At 46.9% G+C, this 24362-nt stretch overlaps 1 protein-coding gene across 1 annotated transcript in view; it reads right to left on the bottom strand.

Annotated features, from left to right (window-relative positions):
- Window positions 1-1690: 1690 nt before the first annotated feature.
- Eddm13 (epididymal protein 13) overlaps window positions 1691-24362 on the bottom strand; it is a 29375-nt gene continuing 6703 nt past the window's right edge. The window contains exons 4-12 of the mRNA XM_029532052.1: window positions 24192-24200; window positions 22990-22998; window positions 19355-19381; window positions 16765-16821; window positions 10250-10276; window positions 8876-8907; window positions 5957-6073; window positions 4059-4096; window positions 1691-1850 (exon numbers count right to left, since the gene is read on the bottom strand). Coding sequence (XP_029387912.1) covers window positions 1691-1850; window positions 4059-4096; window positions 5957-6073; window positions 8876-8907; window positions 10250-10276; window positions 16765-16821; window positions 19355-19381; window positions 22990-22998; window positions 24192-24200 — 476 coding nt within the window. The remainder of the gene's footprint in view (window positions 1851-4058; window positions 4097-5956; window positions 6074-8875; window positions 8908-10249; window positions 10277-16764; window positions 16822-19354; window positions 19382-22989; window positions 22999-24191; window positions 24201-24362) is intronic.

The following is a 24362-nucleotide window of genomic DNA, read 5'->3' as shown; positions in this document are numbered from 1 at the left end:
AAATAAATAAATAAAAGTAAGTGAACAGAGTGCAACAGTATGGAGCACTCAAGTTTCTTTTCTTCTCCAAATTGGACAGGAAATCCAAAATCCGACTCTTGAGGCAAGCTGGGTCACTGCCCACTTTAATGAATATCCTTGTTCCTCTGGTCTGAATTGTAACTTATTAGGAGCCAAATTAGTGTGATTGCCAAGGATAAAGCAGTGCATATAACCGGTATATAGCCCGGAACCTTTTTTTTTTTTTTTTTTGCTTGTTTTTTTTTCTTTCGAGACAGGGTTTCTCTGTGTAGCCCTGGCTGTCCTGGAACTCACTCTGTAGACCAGCTACTTTTTTTTTTTTTAAAGATGTTTTTATTTTATATGTGTGATTTGCCTTCACGAAGTATGCCATATGTATGCAGTACCAGCAGAGACCAGAAGAGGGCGGCAGATCCTTTGTAACTGGAGTTACCGACAGTTGTGAGCTGTCTGTGGATGCTGGAAACTGAACTTGGGTCTTTTGCAAGAGGAGCCCTGTTCTTAACTGCTGAGCCATCCTCTTGTTTTTTGTTTTGAGACAAATTTTCATGTATTCCAGGTTGGCTTGATACTCACTATTAAGTCAAAAATGGCTCTCAACTCCTGATTCTCCGTAACCACTGTTTAATAGAAGGTACAGGATTATGGGTCCATTTTCTCTGCCAATTAAAGTATTAAAAGACAGGAAATAATAGTGGTGGCACTTACCTTTAATCTCACCACTCAGGAGGCAGAGGCAGGTGGATCTCTGTGAGTTTAAGGCCAGCCTGTTATACACAGTGAAGTGAGTCCAGGATAGCCAGGGATACACAGATAAACCCTGTCTTAAAAAAATAAAAAATAAAAAAGGAGCCAGGCAGTGGTGGCGCACACCTTTAATCCCAGCACTTGGGAGGCAGAGGCAGGCGAATTTCTGGGTTCGAGGCCAGCCTGGTCTACAGAGTGAGTTCCAGGACAGCCTGGGCTATACAGAGAAACCCTGTCTTGAAAAACAAAACAAAACAAAACAAAAAAACAAACAACAACAAAAACGAAAAAGGGGAGGGGGCAAGAAAAAGTGTTACCAGAAATCATGGGGAGTCCCAGCAGAGCCATCAAATGAGACTGGGGAAATATTATTCTCATTAACAGCATATGTTAAGAAAGGTCACGAACAGACGCTCAAGAGCAAAGAACTGACCCAGGCAGAAGCTATAGGACCTACCAAAGCCGTCCTGCTGCAATACAGGAGAGAGAAGCATTGGAAAGCGAGGAAGGAAGCCCAGCATGTCAGGGAGTTTTAAAGCACACTTTCAGTCAACATCTGAAAGCAGAAAGAGACAGGGCTTTCTGCTCTTGGATTTTTGTTTGAGGGTCAGCACAATGGCTTAGTGGTTAAAGATACTCACTGCTGAGCCAATGCCCTCAATACACACAGAATCACACGGTACTCATTGAATACACACTGAATCAAAAATCAAGGTTTTTTTTTTTTTTTTTTTGAAAATTATAGATGATTCCTAGCGCCCCTCCACCCTGTGTCATTTGCTGTTCTGTGAATGTAAGAAACAAACATTAATTACTGCACAATAAAGAAAGGTTGAAAATGGCGCAGAAGAGAAAGTGTTGGGGAAAGCCCTGCAAAGGCTCACTCGGCTGCTCTACTGGCTATTGTCACAGGGCACGGTCCTCAGACAGGCTTCCTGCAGGGTCTCTGGACACACTCATACTCTGCTAGTTGATAAGCCAGAGTGCGAGGAGCTTCCTTAGGATGTGAAAGACTCGGGAGGGCTTGTGAGAGTTGAGCGAAACCAGAGCGGCGGCACTGGAAGGAACAGCAGGGGTCGTCTCTACAGAAGAGGAGGAAGGAGGAAAGTTACAGTTGGACACTTATTTACGTCTTATTTACGTCTTCATATGTTCTCGGACTGCTTGCCTCATAGCTCCCCAACAACCCCATAAGACCCAGACCCCTGAACCTGCTTGCGCTTCTCACCTCCACCCCCCACCCCCACCCCCACCCGCGCGCCGGGGTTCAGGGCCTGGCTCCTCCCACTTTGTTCCTCCTTCCCCCAAACTGTTCCACCTGCCGATGTCACTTCCCTCAGACCTCATGAGGATTGTGAGGATGGGGAGCTGTGCCAATAGGGGAGCAAGTCTGGAGCAAGAACGAGATCTGGGAAATCTCATCTTGAGACTGGCAAGAGTAGTGCCTGCTCCTCCTAGCTCACGCAGTGGTCATGCAACCCGGCAGCCAGGTTACAGGTTAAACTTTCTCCATCCTTAAGGTAAGCCCAGCAAGCATAATTTTGCATAATTTCTTTTTATGCAAATAAGGCATTCCCAGAACCTTGGCCCCAGCCAGTGATGTACATTCACCCCAAAAGATTCTATCCACTCCCCAAAGGTTTAGATAGCACACCCCCCCCACACACACACACATTTAATGAGCTATCTCACTGAAGCTGTCTCCCAAAGGCTGTTTCTCATGCACTCACCGCCAGCTGAGGTTCTGCATTGCACCCACCCACCCCAGCTAAGTTTCCCCTCCCTCCAGTCCAGCTCAGTAGGCAATGAGCCTGGATATGCTGACCTGATGGGAAAAGCAGACATGGTCTGGCTCCCAGGCTGGCCTCGAATACAGAGGTCTGCCTCCCGAGTTCTGGGACTAAAGGCATGTTCCACCAGCACCCATATTTTAAAAGATATTTTTAAAGATTTACTTTTATTTTACGTGTGTATTTGTCCACATGTATGTATGTATGTATGTGCCCCACATGTATGCATCGTCTGTGGAAGCCAGAAGGGAGTGTCAGATATCCGGGTACTGATGGTGGTGAGCCACTCTGTGAGTGTCAGGGACCAAACCTGAGCCCTCTGCAAGAGCAGCAAGTGCTTGTGCCTACTAAGCCATCTCTACAGCCCCTAGTTTATTTTTAATTATGTGTGTGGGGGGGTGTGGGTGTGGGTGTGTGTGTGTGTGTGTGTGTAGGTATGTCCATGTGAATGCAGGTGCCCTTGCAGGCCAGAACAGGGCACCTGGTCTCCTGTGGCTAGAGTTACAGGTTGTGCACGTCCTATAATGTGGGTGCTGATAATTTAATGTGGGTCCTCTGCAAAATTAGTGCATGTTTTTAACCTCTGAACTATCTCCCAAGCTGTCTTATTTAATAATAATAATCCCACATAGAATTTTATTTTATTTTATATATTATGCTGGGGAGGGGGAACACACAGAGCTCCCACAGGAAAAGAGAATGAACTTGGGACTTCCCACGCAATTCTGTGACTCTGACTTTGAGCTTACAAACCCTACCTTGGATGTTAGATTTTAGAGAGAATATCTTGTGTGTTGTATAGATGCACAACCCATCAGTCAAAAAGCCTATGGCCTATGGCTTAGGCAGGAAGTAGAAGGTGGGACACCCAGGAGAGAGAAAGGATTCTGAGATAGAACCAAGCAAGAGATTTGCTGGGAAGATGTGAGGAGATTAGCACAGGTAGCCAGCCCCATGGCAGAATGTAGGCAACAATAAATGGGATGTTTGAGTTATACCTAGTCAGAGAAGAGCCTAGCTACATGGCCAAGGTATTTGTAAATGTATTTTGAGTCTGAGTCTTATTCCTGGGAGCGTGGAGCTGGGAGGAAGAACCAGGGCCTAACTTCAAAAATTAGTTATTTAAAACCAAGCTCCTGAATCCAGTGGCAGCAGGTAAAGCCACTTTGCTGCCAAGACTGAAAACTAAGTTCTGTCCTTGGAACATGTAAGGAAGAAGGAAAGAACTGACTCCAGTAAGCTGCCCCTAACCGTTTGTGTGCCATGACACAAGTATACAGACACATGGCACACGCCCCTAAATAATAATAATGATGATAATAATAATAACAGCAACACAATGTAATTAAAGAAGTTGAAAGGTTCCCGGACAGCCAGGGCTACACAGAGAAACCCTGTTTCAAAAAAAAAAAAAAAAAAAACCAACCAAACAAGAGGTTTAAAGCTCACCTCCCTGACCCATTGGCAAAAGGTAACATGCCCTTCCCTGCCATGTCATACCTCAAATCCAGGTCCGGGTTACAGTAGCGACAGTAACACTGGAGAAGCCAGCAACGATGAAGGCATGGATGTGAAACGGAGAAAAATAAAATAAAAAATAAAAATCAAACAACATCGGGGATTTACCTCCGGGGTTTCCCTGTCTCCCTCAGCCCTCAACCCGAATCCATGAGCCGCATTCCTGCTAAGAATCTAGGCTAGCAGTTCTCCACCTGTGGGTCAGACCCCTTTCACAGGGGCCACCTAAGGCCACGGGAAAACACAGATGTTTATATTATAATTTGTAACAGTAGCAAAATTAGTTATGAAGTAGCAATGAAAATAATTTTGTGGCTGGGGGGTCCCCACCACATGAGGAACTGTGTCAAAGGGTCACAGCATTGGGAAGGGTGAGGACCACTGGTCAAGCGGATCTAGCAGGATTTTCCTTGGGTCTACTACTAACTTCAGCCCTTGGCCTGACCATCCTTGTCTCTTCTTGCTCTGGTATTCTGCTCCAAATTCACTCCACACCCAGTACCCAGGGGCTTGACTTCACAACGCAGATGGGCTGGGCCTGTGGCTCAGTTGGTACGGTGCTTGCTCAGTATGGATGAAGCCCTGGGTTGGTCCCTAGATGGAAGCTGAAGGAACTTCATCCTGGTCATCCAAGGTCATCCTAGGTCATCCTAGTCTCCATTAGAGACCCCAGAGACTGCTCAGCGGGCAGAAATGTGAAGATGTGTTCCTTAAGACTCTCCTGAATATGGAGGGGGGAGGCGGAGGGAGGAGGTTCACAGGGAAACAACTCTTAGTGGAGCGACGCCTGGCTCTTATCCCATCTGTGGAGGTGGTTCAGTAACAGAGGCCACTGGTGGCCAAGTCCAGTCAGAATTCAGTCTCTGAGATTGAATGGGGCAGCAACGCCAGTAAATTGGAGTAGTAAAACTAAGGCTCTATCGGATGTACTCACAAGCTTGCTTAGGAAATATTAAGTGACACAAAGAATTTTTGTTGGAGTGCTGCTTCCAGCGTGGCTGTGAGGTAAGCAGTGTGCTTCTCACGGGGCTGGTGCAGAACTTTCATTCCATACCACGATTACAGTTTAGAGTCGTTAAGAAAATTTCTGCTTATGTTTACGCGCCAGGACTGTCAATTAGGCTCCATTCCCATAACAAAAGGAAGCAACCCCACATCAAAGAATATGCTTCTAAGAGGCAGCTCCAGGGGGTAACACAGGGTCACAATCATTACTGAATCTTGGTCTGCCTTAGGGCTTCTGTGCTCTTATCTGTAAAACCATAATTCTTCCAGCTGGGTAGGATCACCCTGGGTAATAACCATTTGAAGAAATCAACGCTAGTATACATAAAACATAGTTCTGGCAACCGGTTTGAAGCCTCCAATCTCCATTTAAATTGCTCAAAGTGTACCCTGGGGCTAGTACGATGTAAAATACATATGACCAAGGTATATTTAAGTTAGTAAAATCTCTTATCCATGGCCAGCTCCTCTTTGGGTATTAGCAGTATATGTGCAATTATCCTAATTTTCCGTTTTAATCTCCAAAATGGTCAGGGTGGTTTATCACTGGGAAGGCATATCGATTCTGGAACAGTAGAAGGAGAAACCTGGCTCCTGAAAGCTGTCCGATGTCATCTATGCGATTGTGTGTGTGTGCGCACCCACGCGCGCGCGCGCGCGCACACACACACACACACACACACACACACACACACACACACGAGTATACACTTGGGTGATACCACTTCATAGGACAGTCTCCCCTCCTATCTCAACCCTTCTGACAGCTCTGTGCAGGCTCCCTTCTCCCATGATACCTCCTCCATCTCTCCCTACCCTGTCCCTCCCTCTCATCAACCTTCCTCCCTCCATAGAGAGAAAGGCTCCCTCCTCACCCAGTCCCCTTTAGTGTAGGACACGAAGAAGAATGTAATCACCATGTAGGCACACCTCAGAAAGCTCCATCCACTGCTCCTCACAAATCCCCTGACTGTGGTGGTAGCTGGAGGAGGCTTCACTAAAGGCAAATGCTGACAATGATTAATAATACCCAGAAACCCCCTTCCCCCGTGGCACTCCATACTTGTGCCCCTAGATGTCTCCTGGGTTGGAAGTTTCATTTGTATTCAAGATTGTGGCCGTTTCCTCCCATCTTGGTAACCACTCAACTTCCAGACAAACTGTTTGCTCCTCTGCATAGAGTCTAACATGTACTCAGCAAACAAACAAACAAACAAGAAACAAAAACAAAAAACAAAGAAACAACAAGAACAAAAACCCTGTCAGCAAACCACCTGTAGCTCTGAGGGAACCTCACTAATTTTCCTCTTTTTGTCCTTTTGACTGTTTATTTGCTTTGATTTTTTTTGGAACAGGATCCCATGTACCTCAGGCTGGCTTCAAACTTAATCCGTAGCTAAGGGTGACCCCTTGACCCTCCTGCCTCACCTCCCAAGGACTGGGATCCCAGGCTCGCACCTTCAAGTCCATCTTACTAATTGTTCTGCCGCTCTCTGTGTGCATTGTACCTATGTATGTGTTCTGGGTGTGCATGCACACACACGTGCATGTCGGTTCCTTCATCAGCCCCTCTCCATCTTATTTTTATTGTATTTCATTTATTCTATCGTGTTTTCCCCTCCTGGGTCAGGGTCTCTCTCACCGAACCTGGGGCTCGCCAATTTGGCCTGGCTTGCTCAACAGAATTCCACAGGACACTTTGCATGAGTTCCCCATTTCCCTCACGTGGATCTTGAGGGTTGAACTCAGGTTATCAAGTTTAGCAGTAAGCACTTTGACCTGCTAAGACATCTTGCCTGCATCCCCAACTGTAATGTTCTTTATTTTTTTAAAGGCTCATACATTTGAATATTTGGCTTTCACAGTTCCTAGAATGTTTTGGAAGGGTGGGAGGTGTGGCCTTGTTGGAGGAGGTATGTCACTGGGGGTGGACTTTAAGATTTAAAAAGGCCACACCATCCATTCCCAGTGAGCTCTCCTGCTTTCGCTCTCTCTCTCTCTCTCTCTCTCTCTCTCTCTCTCTCTCTCTCTCTCTCTCTCATGTAAATTCTCAACTACTGCCCCAGTGTCATGCCTGCCTGCTACGTACCTGTCATGCCTGTCTATCACTGTGTCCCCCACCGTCACGGTCATGGACTCATCCTCTGAAACCGTAAGGAATCCAACCAATTACATGCTTTCTTTTATAAGTTGCCTTGGTCATGGTGTCTCATCACAGCAATAGGCAAGTGACTGAGACAATACATTCTATCACTATGTGGGTGTGCCACACATGCGGTCACAGGACAGCTTTGTGGAGTCAGGGTTGTCCCCCCCCCACCTTTAAGTGGGTTCTGCTTGAACCGTTCCAAAAATGCTTTTGACCATGGAACCATCCTGTGGGCCCCAGTGTCCGTTATGTCGGGTGGCTGCAGGATTCCCCTAACCTCCTAAAGTATATGTTGCTTGGTGCTTCCTTTAAACGGCATACAAATGCCAGGGACTGGTTCTCTGCCTCCACTGGGGATCAAATTCAGGCCCTCCGGCTTGGAGGCAAGCGCCTTCACCTCCTCAGCCCTCTTGCCAACCCAGGAACTCAACTCTTAATTGCGGGTGCATATTCTTACTGCTAGGATTGTTATGTTCTGTATAAATTACACTTCCCGGGGACGTTACTAGAGGTTGTTTTGTTTGTTTGTTTGTTTGTTTTTGAGACCAGGTCTTTTGGAGCTCAATGGCCTCCAACGGGCTATGTAGTCCAGGCTAGCCTTCATCTTTTCTCTACCTCCTAATCAGCAGCTTTCAATCTATGGGTCAGGACCCCGCAGCTGAACGGCCCTTTTACAGGGGTCACCAGAGGTCCTCAGAAAACACAGATATTTTTACAACTCACAACAGTAGCAAAATTACAGTTATGAAGTAGTATCAAAAACAGTTTTATGGTTGGGAGTCTCCACAACCATGAGGATCTGTGTTAAAGGGTCTCAGTGTTAGGAAGGTTGAGAACCATTGTTCTAAGTACTCCGTGCCCAGTGGTTTGTTGTTATCGTTGTTGCTGTTCATTTTTGTTTTGTCTTGTTTTTGAGACAAAGTCTCACCATACTAAGCTGGCCCCGAATTAGCTACTCATCCAGCCTGTAACCTGAGCTTCCCCTGCCTCCGTGTCCATGCTGGCCTCTGATAATGACATCCGGCAGTCTTACCTACCTTTTCCGATGTTTTTTTTTTTTTCTTTGTTTTGTGTTTTGAAAAGGGGGGTCTCACGAAATCAAAACAGGCCTTGGACCTTTCTAAGCTGCCCATGTTGCCCTCGAACTTCTGATCTTGCCAAGTGCCAGGGTTACAGGTGTGAGGCGCCACTCCTGTTGCGCATGGCCCTAGGGACCAGATCCTGGTCTTTGTGCTCACTAGACATGCGCTCTGCCCGAGTCGCGCTGGGCATCTTAATCCAAGATCGCTTAACAGGAGTGATCCACCAGCACCAGGAGGCTTGCATCTGTGGTCTTCCCTTCTCTCTTAGTTTCCAGCCACATTCGCCTGCCACTCAACTTACCCAAGCATTTCCAGGGGAGAGGATCCATCTGGAGGTCGGCGGAAGCAGAATGCCACTTCTTCTTGCCTCAGTGTGTCAGGTGCCTTGACTCAGAAGAGCCGAGTGGAGAGGGTGGCTGGGACCTTGGATATTCCCAGAAGCCTCAGGCGCTGACGCTGACGCAGCTATCTGACCTTTCCTCCAATACTACAGTGTATCTCACTCAGAGGGGAGGTGCTAACCGCTGCCCACCCAGCACGAGGTCTCGAGCACACAGCCCCACCCACCCTTCTTCTTTGCAGTTACTTGTTTCTTCTAAGAAGGAAAAACTAGAGAGAGGAGAGGAGAGGAGGGAGGGGAGAAAGAATGAGAGAAAGGGAAAGGAAAGAAAAATAAAGGAAAATTAGGGACTGGGTGGAAACCCAGCTGCAAATGGTGCTTCTGGGACCCGTTGTTGAAAGGGGGTCACCTGCTTAATGTCACTTGACTCGGGTTCTCCACTACTACTTGACTATTCCTCTTTGTGACATGCCCTCCCCATAGATACACACACATGCACGCACATGCATGCACACAGCATGCACGTGCGTGTTGATCTCCTTCGTTCCTTCACGCCTTGGCTTAGATGTCACTTCCTGTGGACCGTGATGGCCCAGTTCCCTCTAGCATCCTCTAAAAACACATCAGCCTCCTCCACACTGTGCTCCCATGTCCTCAGCTCTCCTCACTCCGTAGGACAACAGTGCTCTTCAGACTCTGCGCCTGCCTCGGGACCACGTCATTCCCCTCTCATCAAAATACCAGCTGCATCTGTTTGTCTGGTTCTGTTTTAAAATTACATTTGCTTATTTGGTATGCGTGTGTGTGGTGGGGGTGGTATGTGTGTGTAGTGTGGGGTCTGGGTAGGGTGTGGGTTGTGTTTGTGAATGTGTAGTGGTGGTGTTAGTGGGTATTTGTATGTATGTGTGGTGTGCATGGATGTGTATGTGTGATATGAGGAATGTGTGTGTGTGTGTGTGTGTGTGTGTGGTATATGGTGTGTGGTGATGGGGTGTGTGTGTATGTATACGGTGGTGGGGTGTGTGTATGGTATGTGTGTATTGTGGTGGTAGTGTGCATGTTTGTGTGTGTGTGTGTGTGTGTGTGTGGTATGAATTTGTGTGCCAGAGTATACATGTGGAGGTTACAGCACAACTGACGACAGACAGTCCATCCTGTCCTGCCACGACTCGCAGCCCAGGGATTGAACTCAGATCATCAGTCTTGGCAAGAAGTGCATTTTCTCACTGAGCCTTTTCTCCAGCTGTTTGTTTGTGACAGGGTCTCAAGTAGTTCAGGCTGGCCTTGAACTTCTGATCCTCTTGTGATCACCTCCAGAGTGTTGGCACTACAGGTGTGTACCACCTCACTCAGCTTGCCAGCTGCACCTGGTATACATTTGATATATCTTATTCCCTCTTCTATCTCAACGCCCAGAAGACGACACAGCACAGCGAATGGAACATGAAGTTTGTCTGCTGCTTGAATGCATGTCATGGGGTTGTGTTGCTGATGATTGTGGAGCTGAGGTATGTAGGGTTCGGTAACATCTCTTCCAACCTGAAAAGCTAATACCGCTGTTTAAGCAAAACCAGAAATGATGAGGTCACCAGCTCACCATTCAGTACTTGGAGGCTCAACAGACCTAAAAAAATAAAGAAATGCAAATAGAATCTCAAAGGTAGCCAGACAGAACCCAGGTCAATAGAGCTCACACGCTCACCCCAGACCTCTGTCTCCTAAGAGCCCTGTGGAATTCTGGCCCACTTGCCTGCCTGCCTGTCTGCCTGCCTGCATGCATGCCTCGCTACCCACCCTTCCTTCCTTTCTTCCTTCCTTCCTTCCTTCCTTCCTTCCTTCCTTCCTTCCTTCCTTCCTTCCTTCTTCCTTTCTTTCCTTCTTTTCTTTTGATAGAGGAGAAACTGGGAATAATAAATTCATGTTACAGAGGACCTACTAAACCTGCTTATGAAATATTAAACACACAAAGCAGAGATTAGCTAACGGAGCTCTCTGAGTCTCTTACCCAGAGGAGGGTGATTTTTTTGCCAGGCTGAAGCAGGACAGATACATGGTAAAGCAGTCCTAGTCCATCCAGGTAGAGATGACAATATTTTATCCTGTAACTCTTGCATCTATCTAAACAATCAAAGCTTAGCTTTTTTGTCTCCGTAAAACATGTTTAATTGCCCAAAATGTAACCTGGACTGTGAGGCTACAGAAGATAAGATGTTCTGTTCAGAGCTGGTTCTTCTGTGCTCAGGCTCATTAGAGAGTTTTTCCTTATTAAATTCTAAGTGGTATAGCAATTTCTCACTGGGAAGGCTTGTCAAGTCTGTTTGGGTCTCACTGAAGTTCTGGCTGACCTGGAACTTGCTATGTAGCCCAGGCTGACCTCAAACTCACAGAGCTTTCCCTTCCTTTGTCTCTGGGATTAAAGGTGTGTAGTACTATGCCCAGTACTGCCTATATCACACCATCACCACCACCCCCACTATCATCATCATCATCGTGTGTGTGTGTGTGTGTGTGTGTGTGTGTACCCATGTGACTGTGGGCACAAACATATTATAGCACGCATGTAGAGGTCAGAGGACAACTTGCAGGAGTCAGTTCTCTCCTTCCACTATATAGGATCTGGGGATCAAACTTAGGCCACCAGGCTTAGCAACAAGATGCTTGACCCGATGAAGCATCCTGCTAGCGTGTGTGTGTGTGTGTGTGTGTGTGTGTGTGTGTGTGTGTGTATGCATGGTGTGTTTCTGCCACGTGTACAGACATGGAGGCGGGCAGGCAGGTCAGAGGTCAACCCAGTTGTCATTTTTCAGGAGCTATCCATCTTATTTTTAGAAATAGAGTCTCCCATTGACCTTGAGCTCACCGAGTAGGCTATGTTGGCAGGCCAGTGAGCCCCCGAGACCCACCAGTTGGTGCTTCTCTAGCACTAGAATTATAGGTGTGCACCATCACTCCCAGTGCATGTTCCAGTGATTTGAGTCAGGACCTGAATTTCCAGGGAGTCCTGAGCCCATTGGTGACACATCTCAGGTTACACAAGTCCAGGGCCCACATAGAATGAAGGACTTACCAAGGATCCCTGTGGTCCATCCAGGAGACAGGAGGTGTTGATGAGTCCAGGGTCCATGAGAGAGGAGACCACAGGAGGGAGAAATAAATCACAACATTAGATGGAGGGAGATGGGAGCTCAGAGCCCAGGACAGCGGGCCTTAGAGCAGAGCTGAAGAAGACTAGCCTAAGAGACATGGAGGTCAAAAGAGACTCTGACAGTGATGAAGGACTAATGGGAGAGGCTGAGCATGTTAAAGTTATCACTATCTTTACATGTTTATTTATGTATTTGATTTCATGTGTGTGAGTGTTTTGCCTGCATATGTCTGTGTACCACATGTATACCTGGTACACAGGTAAGAAAAGGAGGTTGGGGGCTGGAGAGATGGCGCAGTGGTTAAGACTGCTCTTCCAGAGGTCATGAGTTCAATTCCCAGCAGCCACATGGTGGCTCACAATCATCTGTAATGGGATCTGATGCTCTCTTCTGGTGTGTCTGAAGACAGCAACAGTGTACTTACATATACATAAAATAAGTTAATCTTAAAATAGAAAAAAGAGGTTGGGTCCCCTTGAACTAAAATTACAGATAGTCGTGAGCTGGCATGTGAGTGCCAGGAACTGAGCCCAGGTTCTCGGGAGGAGCAGCCAGTGCTCCTCTCCAGCCCCCAATTTTTGAAACTATTTGTTTTTATTTTTTATTTTTTATTTTATTTTATTTTTCTTTTCAAGACAGGGTTTCTCTGTGTAGCTCTGGCTGTCCTGGAACTCACTCTGTAGACCAGGCTGACCTCGAACTCAGAGATTCTCCTACCTCTGCCTCCCAAGTGCTGGGATTAAAGGTGTGCACCACCACTGCCCAGCTTGTTTTGTGTGTGTGTGTGTGTGTGTGTGTGTGTGTGTGTGTGTGTCAAGGCCAGAAGAAGAGGCATCAGATTCAGATCCCCTGAAGCTGGCATTAAGAGCAGATGTGAACCACCATCTGTGGGTAGGATTTGAACTCAGATCCTCTGGAAGATCAGCAAATGCTCTTAATCACCAATCCATCTCTTTAAGCTTCTCTTATACTTTTTAAAAATTGTATGGTATTTACTTATTTATTGGTGTGTGTGTGTGTGTGTGTGTGTGTGTGTGTGTGTGTGTGTAGAGGTCAATTCTCTTCTTCCACCACCTGGGTACTGGTGATTAAACTCAGGCTTAGCTGCAAGCTCTTTTTACCCTCTTAGCCATCTTGCTGTTCCTCCACCTGCCCTTTGGAAGCTGAGAGTCCTGCACTCCCTGTTCTGCCTCCACTCCTGACAGTCCCTGCACAGATGTGAGCCTCTTGGCAGGCATAAGAAGGTGAAGCAGGTGAAAGAAGAAACATGAACTTGCGTTTCAATACTGTTGAAACCGGAGCATCAAGGAGAGGGAAATCCAGGTGGGATTGTTGGTAGTGAAGAAGAAGAAAAGGGTGTTAGCAATGACTGACCCTCCCTCACTCCGCCTGGAGCATCCTCAGCAGAGGCCACCCCACAAGGGACACGGAAGTATCATCCAGTCAAAACAGCACCGGCGAGACTGTATACAGAGATGCTGGATCATCTGTAACCTGTCTGCTTTAAGACACATTCATCCCTATGCCTGGAGTCGCCTGGGGATTCACCTTCCAGCAGTCTAGAGGACATCAGGAAAGCATCTCTACTCTTCTGTCAGGCCTCCCGACCCTCCCCACATCTCACCTCCCACCCTACCCTCATCCCCAGTCAGGGAGGAAGGCTGGGATCCTGTTTTTTATTTGGTTTTGTTTTCTACCTATAAACACGTGTAACTCCTGCTGTCCTGTGCTCTAGGACAATGGGGGCAGTTTCAGAATCTGCTCAAATACTGGGACTCCAGTAATACAAACAGTTCCAAACCCCAGTTTACAGTCCTGGGGAAGTGGGCGGAGCCTGAAAGCCACCTGGGGTCTCCTCCACCAGTGGGGTAAATTCCTCTAAAAACAATTTCCTCTCTCCTCCCCTTCTTGCCCCAACCCCTTTTTGTTTTGCTACAGAACCTTTATGTAACCAAGGCTAACCTCAAATTTGATATGTAATTGAGGCTAGTCTCGAACTGCTAACCCTCCTGCCTCACTCAGCTTTCATAATGCTGGGATCATAGGCACATACCACCATGCCTAGCTCCCTTCTTCCTTGTTTCTCCTTCCAAGTACCTGGAAACATTCAGTTACCAACAAGAAAGGAAGGAAAAAATACCCTATATAAACAATTTTCTTTGCTAGGCATAGTGGCATACCCCTGTAATCCCTGCACTCAGGAGGCCGAGGCAGGAGGATCAAGAGTTTGAGGTCATCTTTGATTATATACGGAGTTTAAGGCTAGCCTGGGCTACTTGAGACTTTCCCACCAAACAGCAAACACCAAAAGGACATCAACAATAAAAGGAGAAAAAACTTACTTTTCACTAGAAGGCAGATTGGAAGCAGAATCAAGGAGTTCATGTGGGGAAGAATGGACCAGAGAATAAAATGAATATTAGTCCCTACTCTCTCTGGTGTCTTCCATTTTCCTTCATAAAATACCTTTTAAAATGTTTGACGGTTGTTCTTGTGTTCTGTTGAACTAACTTAAAGAGGAAACCAGTTTTGTAGAATCCCCGAGCAGATAAAGCCAACGGTCTCCTAACGTCTCGCTCTTGCCTTACCTGTGAGCATTAACAAAATCTAGCTTGAGTTATTTCCCTTGCTTACCTGCACAGGTTGAACATCCCTAAACCAAAATGACTCCATTACAAGATTTTCAAGTGCCAAGGTGATGCTCGAATAGCTTCCCTTTGACTTGTTTTCATTTTTTTTTTTTTTTAGTTTATTTCACTTTATTTACATGTATATGCCGGTGTAAGCATGTGTGTATGCTCTCAAAAGCCACATGAAGCCACGGGCAATCGTAAACTGTCTTAAGTGGGTGGCACCAAACTCAGGTAAGTAGAAAGTGTTTGTAACCACCGAGTCACCCCTCTGGCCTCCATTTGTTTTTACTGGAGACAGGGTCCTCTCACTCCACAGACCAACGCTATCCTGCAACTCTTTCTGTAGGTTCAAATCCAGCCAAACTGCCACCACCACCACCTCCTCCATCTATCCCCCAAGGGCTGGGATGACCAGCCTGAGTCAGCACATCCAGGTCTGGATTTGGACATTGTCCAGATCAGACTGGGGGCAGGGTAAGTGTCTGAACTGACAGAGTCCATGCAATGCTCACAGTCCTAAAAGTGTCTGAAATCTGAAACACATCCAGCTTCGGGCATTTCAATTAAGGGAAACCCAAGCCGCACTAGACTAGAGGAAAGTGGAATTTGGCTCAGCCGATCAGAAACATTCAATATATTCATATTGTACAATCAGGGACTTTGCAATGGACTGAACCAAGTAAATCGATAGAATTGTTGTGACCCGTTTGGGATTCTGTCTGCATTATCATCCCCTGGGCTCCAGTGTACAACCCTATCTGAACAGAGTTCCCCCAAATTATTTCTAGTTTTCCTTTGTATAACTTGCGAATTGCTTGCTCTAACAAAGTTTCTTGTGGCACTGGGGATTCGATAAAGAATCTTATACAGCTGAGTTCTACCCCCATTCCCTCACTGGGGGATTCTAGGCAGTTGCTCGACCACTGAGCTATACCCTCTTTTTACTTCTTATTTTGGGACAGTTGAGTTCATGGGTACCCTGGGCAACTTAGTAAGAACTCGTTTGAAAATAGAAAGTGAAAAGCCAGGCGATCGTGGCACATGCCTCTTTATTACGCCTTTAATCCCAGCACTAGGGAGGCAAGAGGCAGGTGAACCTCTGTGAGTTCTAAGCCAGATCTGGTCTACAGAACTGCTTCCAGGACAGCCAAGAATACACAGAGAAACCCTGTCATGAAAAACAAGGACAAAAACACCAGCCCCCTCCCCTGCAAAATAAAATAAAATAAAATAAAATAAAGAAAAGAAAGAAAATAGGAAGTTAAAGAGTGTAACAGTACAGCACTTGTTAGAATACCCCAAGTAGGACCTGGGGGGTGTGACTCAGTGGTAGAGCCCCTGCCTAGCACACAGGTTCTGAGTTCAATCCCTGGCAAAATGGGGGTAGGGAGAGTTGGGAGTCATAAGATTTCACAGCACTTCTTACTTCTGACTTGTCTGAAAGGAAGAATGAATGCCGTCGTGTTCGACATGGGTGCAGAGAGAGGGAGAGAGAAGTGTGGGAGTGAAAGTGGGGGGGGTGGGAGAGGGAGGGAGAGAGAGCAGGAGACAAAGTGTGTGTGGGGGGGGGGGAGAGATTGATTAATAGTTTTGCTACCAGATAAGCATTCCTGACTGGAAAGAGACAAGAGATAAGGATGCTATCGAAAGCAGGCAACCCAAGTGTACTGGCTGGTTTTGTGTCAACTTGACACAGCTGGAGTTATCACAGAGAAAGGAGCTTCAGTTGAGGAAATACCTCCATGAGATCCAGCTGTGGGGCATTTTCTCAATTAGTGATCAAGGGGAAAGGCCCCCTGGGGGTGGTTCCACTTCTGGGCTGGTAGTCTTGGGTTCTATAAGAGAGCAAGCTGAGCAAGCCAGAGCAAGCAAGCCAGTAAAGAACATCCGCCAATGGCTTCTGCATCAGCTCCTGCTTTCTGACCTGCTTGAGTTCCCAGTCCTGTATCCTTTGGTGATCAACAACAGTATGGAAATGTAAGCCGAATAAACCCTTTCCTCCCCAACTTGCTTCTTGGTCATGATGTTTGTGCAGGAATAGAAACCCTGACTAAGACAGCAAGTCTCTCTCAATCTACAGGATAGGACAGGGACTTGAGTCTGCAACCACTCTTTCTAAAATACATATCTATGAAGCACTACTGTATCCTGAGCATAAGCAAGGTTTGGGTGAGATAATATCTACCCCCCCAGTGAACAATATCCATGGTTTTCCAGATGCTTGCAGGGGAGGGAGAACCAAACGTCTCATGAAGTGCTACAGAAGTGGGAGTAGTGTGCTGGTCAACCTGCAGGGTGTGGCAGGAACTTTTAAAGGGATGCTGCTTGCTGACCTGGAGTGGTTACCAGGGGAGGCGGCTCGGAGGAGGATATGATGTTTTGTCTGAAACCTGAAAGATGAGCAGGGATTAGCTGAGTGGAAAGATCTTGGAAGGGGAAGAGAAAAATTATTCCAGACATGGGGAAGAGTGCAGGTATGGTCCTACCAGGAAAGAACTCAGCTGTAAAAGGGCTGAGAGACATGATTATGGCTGGATGAGGCAAAGACGCATGGGTACCATTCTAAAGTGTTGCTGAACAAACAGGATCTGTCTCCAAATCTGGGTTCATTCACTCCTAGCTGCGTGAGCCTCTTCCGATAGTTCCTCATAAAAACAAAACCAGGAAGGTTCAGAGAGATGGCTCAGCAAAGGAGAGCATTCATTGGCTGCTTTTGCCAGACTGGAGTTCTGAGTCCCAGTACCCACAGGGAGGCTCACAACTTCCTGTAACTCTAGCTCCAGGGCGATCTGATGTCCTCTTCTGGACCCTATGGGTACTGCATGCACATGGTTCACAGGCATTCAAGCAGGCAAAACACCCATACACATTAAATAAAAATAAATACATTTAAAAGAATCGAAAAGGAAACAGTGAGCTCCAGGTTCACTGAAGAGAGCCTGTCTCAAGAAAAAAAATAATGTGGAGAGTGATTGAAAAACATATCCAGCATTGACCTCTGGCCTCCACACTGACGTGTACACCTGCATATGTGCACCTACACACAATGGACTCAAAGTCAGGTGGTGCTGGGCGTAGTGGCGCACGCCTTTAATCCCAGCACTCGAGATGCAGAGGCAGGCNGATTTCTGAGTTTGAGGCCAGCCTGGTCTACAAAGTGAGTTCCAGGACAGCCAGGGCTACACAGAGAAACCCTGTCTTGAAAAACCAAAAAAAAAAAAAAAAAAAATTCAGGTGGTATACATTATACATCTGTTCTCTCTCTCTCTCTCTCTCTCTCTCTCTCTCTCTCTCTCTCTCCAGCCAGGGTTTCTCTGTGTAGTCCTGGCTGTCCTGGAACTCGATTTGTAGACCAGAGACCTACCCACCTCTGGTTCCCGAGTACTGGAACTAAAGGCATGTTCCATCATTTAGGGAGATCTTGCCCCCTCCACAAACACACACACACATACCTGCGCCCAAAGGAATCAAAGCAGAACAACCCACCCACTCCCACCCGTGTAAACTAAATAAACCCTTCAATTCCTAAGGTCAGGGTAGACTGTCACACCGTGAGAAAAGTAACAGACATAGCCTAGAACTCACTAAGTAGCCCAGGCTGGCCTCAAACTTAAGAACCTCCTGCTTCAGCCTCCTAAGTGGCAGAGTTACAGATGCGAAGTGTTCGGCTTTACTCCCTTTCTCCCTTGGAGGTCCTGAGGACTGAAATCAGGCCGTCATGCTTGGTGGCAAGTGACGTTTGCCCAGTGAGCCATGTTGCTGCCTGGCTGCTAAACTTTGTCACTTGCTACTTTGTTTCAGCTCCAAGCAGGCATTAAAGAACTACTATCATCATGATTTACACCAGTGGTTCTCAACCTGTGGATGGAGACCCATTTGAGGGTCACGCATCAGATATTCCGCATTTCAGATACTTACATTACAATTTGAAACAGTAGCAAAATTGCAGCTACAAAGGAGCAACGAAATCATTTTTTTTTTTTTGGTTGGGGGGTCACCGCAACATGAGGACCTCCCTGTTGAAGTAGTAGGAAAGTTGAGAGCCTCTGGTTTAATATACACATGTATGTATGTATGTATGTATGTATGTATGTGTATTATATTATGTTGTCTAGCATTACAGCTATTAGTGCCCCACAAGGTTGATTTTAGAGGTGGACGGCTTGGGAGATGGCTTCGTGGGGAAGGGTTCTCGCTGTGCAAGTGTGGGAATCTAAGTTCTGATCCTTGTGGCACGTATATAAAAACCTGGCTACGGCCACCTACACCTGTAGTCCCAATACTATGGAGATTCAGGGACAGAGGAATCTCAGGCACTTACTGACCAAAGCCAACCGGAAAAAAATAAACCAGTGAGATCTAGGTTTAGTGAGAGATGCTGTCTCGTAGAAGTAAGACTAAAAGAAATAAAACTGGATGGCAATGCCCTCCACTGCCCTTTGCATGCTTACACATACATGTACATACACATACATGTGCACACATGCACACACACACACACACACACACATACCTGGGCCAGCAATATGGGTCAGCATGTGAAGGTTCCTTCTAGCAAGTCTGAAGATCTGAGTTCTATTCCAAGGACCTACGCAGTGGCGAGAGGGACCCAGCTCGTGCACGGTATCATCTGACTTCCACATGCATGCCTTGGCGCATGCGCCTGTTCAGTAGGACTTTCTTTTTTGGAAACAGGGTTTCTCTGTGTAGCCTGGCTGTCAAGGAACTCTCTCTGTAGACCAGGCTGACCTTGAACACAGAGATCCTCTTGCCTCTGCCTCCCGAGTGCTGGGATTAAAGGGGTGTGCCACCACCCAGCATAATTTTTTATTTTATTTTAAATTTAGAACCAAATAAACAAAGTGTAAGACATTCTGTAGCTGCGTCACTCCTCGTGAGCTGAGAACAGAGATTCACACTTACCATCGGGGAACAGTCTGCCCATCAACCCTGAGGGAGGAGACAAAACGAAACAAAACAAAAACAAATGATGTCAACACACAACAGTCAAAACAGAAAAAAGGAATCCGCAGTGAATGGACATTCCCAGCCAAGTGTGGGGGGAGTGAGGTGCCTTAGCTATCGAGGCCAAGGCCATTTAGGATGGCGGGAGGGAGTGGGCCCTAATAAGCCCAGTTTGGTTGTTTTTTTTTTTAAATGGATTTTTGCCCCCAACAATATAGAATAAATTTCAATTTCTTTGTGGCTTTTTGTCCCCAGCAGTTTGCCTTTCTCTGACGTGTATTCCCAGTTTCCCTTGCACGAGGTGGCTCATTTCTGAACGTATTACACTTGTAAGGAGGTCAGGATATATGCTCTGACCCCAGCCAGTCAACCAGTCAGGTATCTCTGCACTTTGTGGACACAGACAGAGACCCAGTCCCGGCTATAGAAGGAGCACATAGGTAACTTCACGCCAATAAAAAACAGGACAGAAGGCTCACCAAATGGGACATTCTAAACCCAAATAAACCCCAACCCCCTGAGAGCTGGTGGGCTCCTCCGAGTCCCTTCTTTACCCAATAAATCTGTAACATCTACCATTAAACCTCCACTGTGTGCCAAGCTGTTCTTCCATCTTTCCATCCTTTAACTATTAGAGAAAAGGAACTCACCCAGCAGATAGTATCAGCATACCTTAGAGTAGGGGTTCTCAACCTACTGTGGGTCATGACCCTTCAGGGGTCAGATATCAAATACTGTACATATCTGATATTTCATTACAACTCATAACAGTAGAAGATTACCGTTATGAAGTCACTTTATGGTTGGGGTCACCAGAACGTGAGAACATCAGAACATGCACTAAAGGGTTGTGGCACAGGAAGATTGAGAAGCACTGGTTTAGAGTTTCTTTAAGAGTCTCCACCCTTTGACCCAGCTCAGCTGTATAAGGCAACATTTACTTCCAGGGTGGTCTGAACTCCAAGTCAGTAGGAAATGTCATCATTGTACGAACATCAGAGAATGGACATCCTCAAACTGAGATGGTTATGTTATCAGCGTATGATATTATGGTCTGCTGGAGTAGTGCAATTTAGTACTGAAGGAGAATGTGACCCAACCACTTAGGGTCGCCATGCAGTACGATCGCCCTAGATTCTGAATTAGTTCCATCTTTGGACTCCTAGCATCATGCTAAAAACTTACCAATGTTCTATGTGTATGTATATGCTCAGGTGTATGAAGATGTATATGTGTGCATATTGAGGCCAAAGGTCAACCTCCAATGTTGTTTGAGGAGCCATCTATCTTGTAGTTCCCGCCTCCCGATATTTAATTTTGTTTTGTTTTGTTTTGTTTATTGAGACAGGGTTTCTCTGTGTAGTCCTGGCTGTCCTGGAACTCACTCTGTAGACCAGGCTGGCCTCAAACTCAGAAATCCGCCTGCCTCTGCCTTCCAAGTGCTGGGACTAAAGGCATGCGCCACCACTGCCCCTCTTAATTTTTTATTTTTAATTATGTGTATCTGTGTGGGTATGTGCATGAAAGTGTAATGCCTGAAGACACCAGAAGAGGGCAGCAGATCCCTTGGAGTTGGAGTTCTAAACAGTTGTGGGCAGCTGAAAGTGGCTGTCGGGAATTGAACTCTGATCCTCTAAAAGTGGACGATGCACCTAACTACTGAGCCAGCTCTCTAGCCCCTGCCCTGTTCTCTGTTTTGAAACGTGAGGGGTCGCTGTGCTGCAGCACATACGTGGAGGGCAGAGGATAACTGGAGCTGGCTCTCTCCTTTCACTTTGTATGTCTCTGAGAAAAGTCAGGTCATCAAGCAGCAAACACCTTCTACCTCCTGAGCCATTTTGCAAACCCCCAGTGGCTCAGCGGTTAACAGCACTGACTGCTCTTCCAGAGGTCCTGAGTTCAAATCCCAGCAACCAGATGGTGGCACACAACCCTCTGTAATGGAATCTCATGTCCTCTTCTGGGATGTCTGAAGGCAGCTACAGTGTACTTACATATAATGAATAAATCCTTAAAACAAGACAAGACATCTGAGTAATATTCCATGGTGACATTCTGAAATTTGCAGGCAAATGGATAGAAGTAGAAAGATCACTCTAAGTGCAGTAACCCAGACCCAGAAAGGCAAACTTGGTGTGTACTGAAGTATAAATGGACATTAGCTGTCAGGTAAAGGACAACCACGCTACAGTGGACAGACCCAGAGAAGCTAAGTAACAAGGAGGGCTCAAGGGGTCACATGGGTCTTTCTAAGAAGGGGAAGCAGAATAGAATTTTGGGGGGGCTGGACTGGAGGCGCGTAGGGACGGGGACTGGAGGGCTCCGGTGGGAATAGGATGCAAGAAATGGAAGGAGAGAGGGCATTGGGGGTCGGTGTCGTGCAGTGGAAACGCTCTGAAGTCCATCAGCGACTTTATGCCTGACACTGCATGGACGGCCAGGACCCGAAAGCAAGACAGACCAAGGACCCAGGATAGAGCCACACATGACTAGAAAAAGTCAATGAGATGATTTCTAATATTCTGCTATACTCACAGACTGATGCCCGGTCCACTAATCATCAGAGAGATGCCATCCAGCCACTGATGGGAGCAGATGCAGAGCTCCACAGGCTAACATTAGGCAGTGCCAAAGTGAGCCCACAGAAGAGGCAGAGGGAGGATTGTGGGAGCCAGAGGGGTTGAGGACACCACAGAATACAACCCAGAGAATCAACTCAGTGGGGCTCAGAGGGGCTCAGAGAGACTGAAGAGACAAACATGGACTCTGTGTGGACCTGAGCTAGGTCCAATGGTTGTGTAGCCTGGCGTTCCTGTGAGACTCCCAACAGTGGGAGTGGGGGTGTCTCTGACACTTGCCAGCACCGCTTTCCCCCTTCCTGTTGGGTTGCCATACCCAGCCATGATATGAGGGTTTGTGCCCAGACTTGTTGTATGTAGTTAGGCCATATTAGATGGATATTCTGCTCTTTAATCTTTTAAAAGGAAAGCAGAGGAGGAGTTGATCTGTGATAGAGGGGAGGTGGGGGAGGGGCTGGGAAGAGTGGATGGATGGGAAACTCAGAGAGGAGACAATGTGTGAGAGAAAAATAAAAATTAAAAAACTATATATTCGGGACTGGTGAGATGGCTCAGTGGGTAAGAGCACCCGACTGCTCTTCCGAAAGTCCGGAGTTCAAATCCCAGCAACCACATGGTGGCTCACAACCATCCGTAACAAGATCTGACGCCCTCTTCTGGAGTGTCTGAAGACAGCTACAGTGTACTTACATATAATAAATAAATATATCTTTAAAAAAAAAACTATATATTCGAGTGTGTGGTGCACGTTTGTGGACATGGACTGTGGTGCATGTGTGGAGGTCAAAAGACAACCTTGAGTGCCACCCATAATATTAATTTTTTGAAAGGGTCTTTCTAGCCTGTCATCCTGGAACTCTATTAGGACAGGCTGACCTAAACTCAGAGATCCTGCCTCTGCCTCCTGAGTGCTGGGATTAAAGGTGGACATCACTACAACTGTCTTCCAGCCTACGAAGTTTTCCATCGAACGACTCGGTCATTGAACGACCAGTCATTGACTCACACACTTACCCAAGATTCCTGATGGCATCAGGACCAGGGGAGGTGACATGGATGGCCAGGTGAAGCACAGGAGGTTGAATCAGATGGATCATGGAGACAATGCCACAATTAGAAAGCCAAAAACAAGATGAGGCTCTGGGGGCCGGGAACTTGTTGGGAAACGGAATCTATAATGGGTCATGATGCCTGGTTGGGAATGAAGAATGAGGTTCCATGAGATCCCCAAGAGTCCCAGGGGATTGGGGGGGGGAGGTAGGGGGAGGGGAGTGCAGGTTTGGTTTCAGACCTGGGAACAAGGGACTGAGGTGCATATTTAACATATCTAAACAGACCTGACCTCCAGGTTCTCCCAGCATCCCTCAGTCCCTACCTTGCAAACCCTGCCCCCAACTCTGACCTTTCTAGTCCTGGGCTGCCTTAGAGACTTTTCCATAATAATCTAATAATCTCTCTCTCTCTCTCTCTCTCTCTCTCCCTCCCCCCTTCTCCTCTCCCCCTCCCTCTCCCCCTCCCTCTCCCTCTCTCCTCCCCCTCCTCCTCTGCCCCTCCCCCTTGCCTGTGAGCTCTTTCTCTTTCCCCCTCCCTTTCTTCTCTCTCCTCATGGCAACTTCCCTGGACTCGGTCCCTCGGAGCCAGTGAATTCACTGAGTGCAGGGTCCCGATAACCCTGTATTTAATATAATCTAATCTGGTTTGCATTGGCTCATTTCACCATCAGACAAAGAACCTGTCAGTATTTAGTGAGCTGAGAATTGCAGTCAAACAGCTATGCTGGAAGGAGAGGAAATGTTGCTGTCTCCAGCACCAGGTACTAGGCCAGGGGCTTTCCTATTTGACGCCTTTGGACAGTGTGGATTCCTTTGGAGGATGGCGCCGCTCTGGAAATCACTACTGTCTGTCCTTGCCTGCTGCGGGTAATAATTCTTTGCTTCTTTGTTTCTCAGCTGAATTTGCCTTGAACCTACTCTCACCAACATGCAAACCAAACATATGGATTAAGGGGGAAAAACACTGAATTTGGTGGGGTGAGGGGGAAGAACGGCGTTTGGATTCTATCTAAGGAGGTAAACTAGCTACTCAGTTCTCTTTGGTCCCTAGAGTAGAAGCTAGGCTTTGGACACCGGAGAGGAAAACCTGGTTGAAAGTCAGCTTATTGTTTCTGAGGGACAAAGGTGGCTAGATCTGATGGGGAAGGAAATAGAGGCTCTTACCTTTCAGCACTGAGAGCATCAGGAAAGACAGGATGAGGCCGGGCATGGTGGCGCATGCCTTTAATCCCAGCACTCGGGAGGCAGAAGCAGGCAGATTTCTGAGTTCGAGGCCAGCCTGGTCTACAAAGTGAGTTCCAGGACAGCCAGGGCTATACAGAGAAACCCTGTCTC

Source organism: Mus pahari, chromosome 19, assembly GCF_900095145.1.
Source record: "Mus pahari chromosome 19, PAHARI_EIJ_v1.1, whole genome shotgun sequence".
NCBI classification, from domain to species: Eukaryota; Metazoa; Chordata; class Mammalia; order Rodentia; family Muridae; genus Mus; species Mus pahari.
This window is presented reverse-complemented; position numbering and strand designations above follow the sequence as displayed.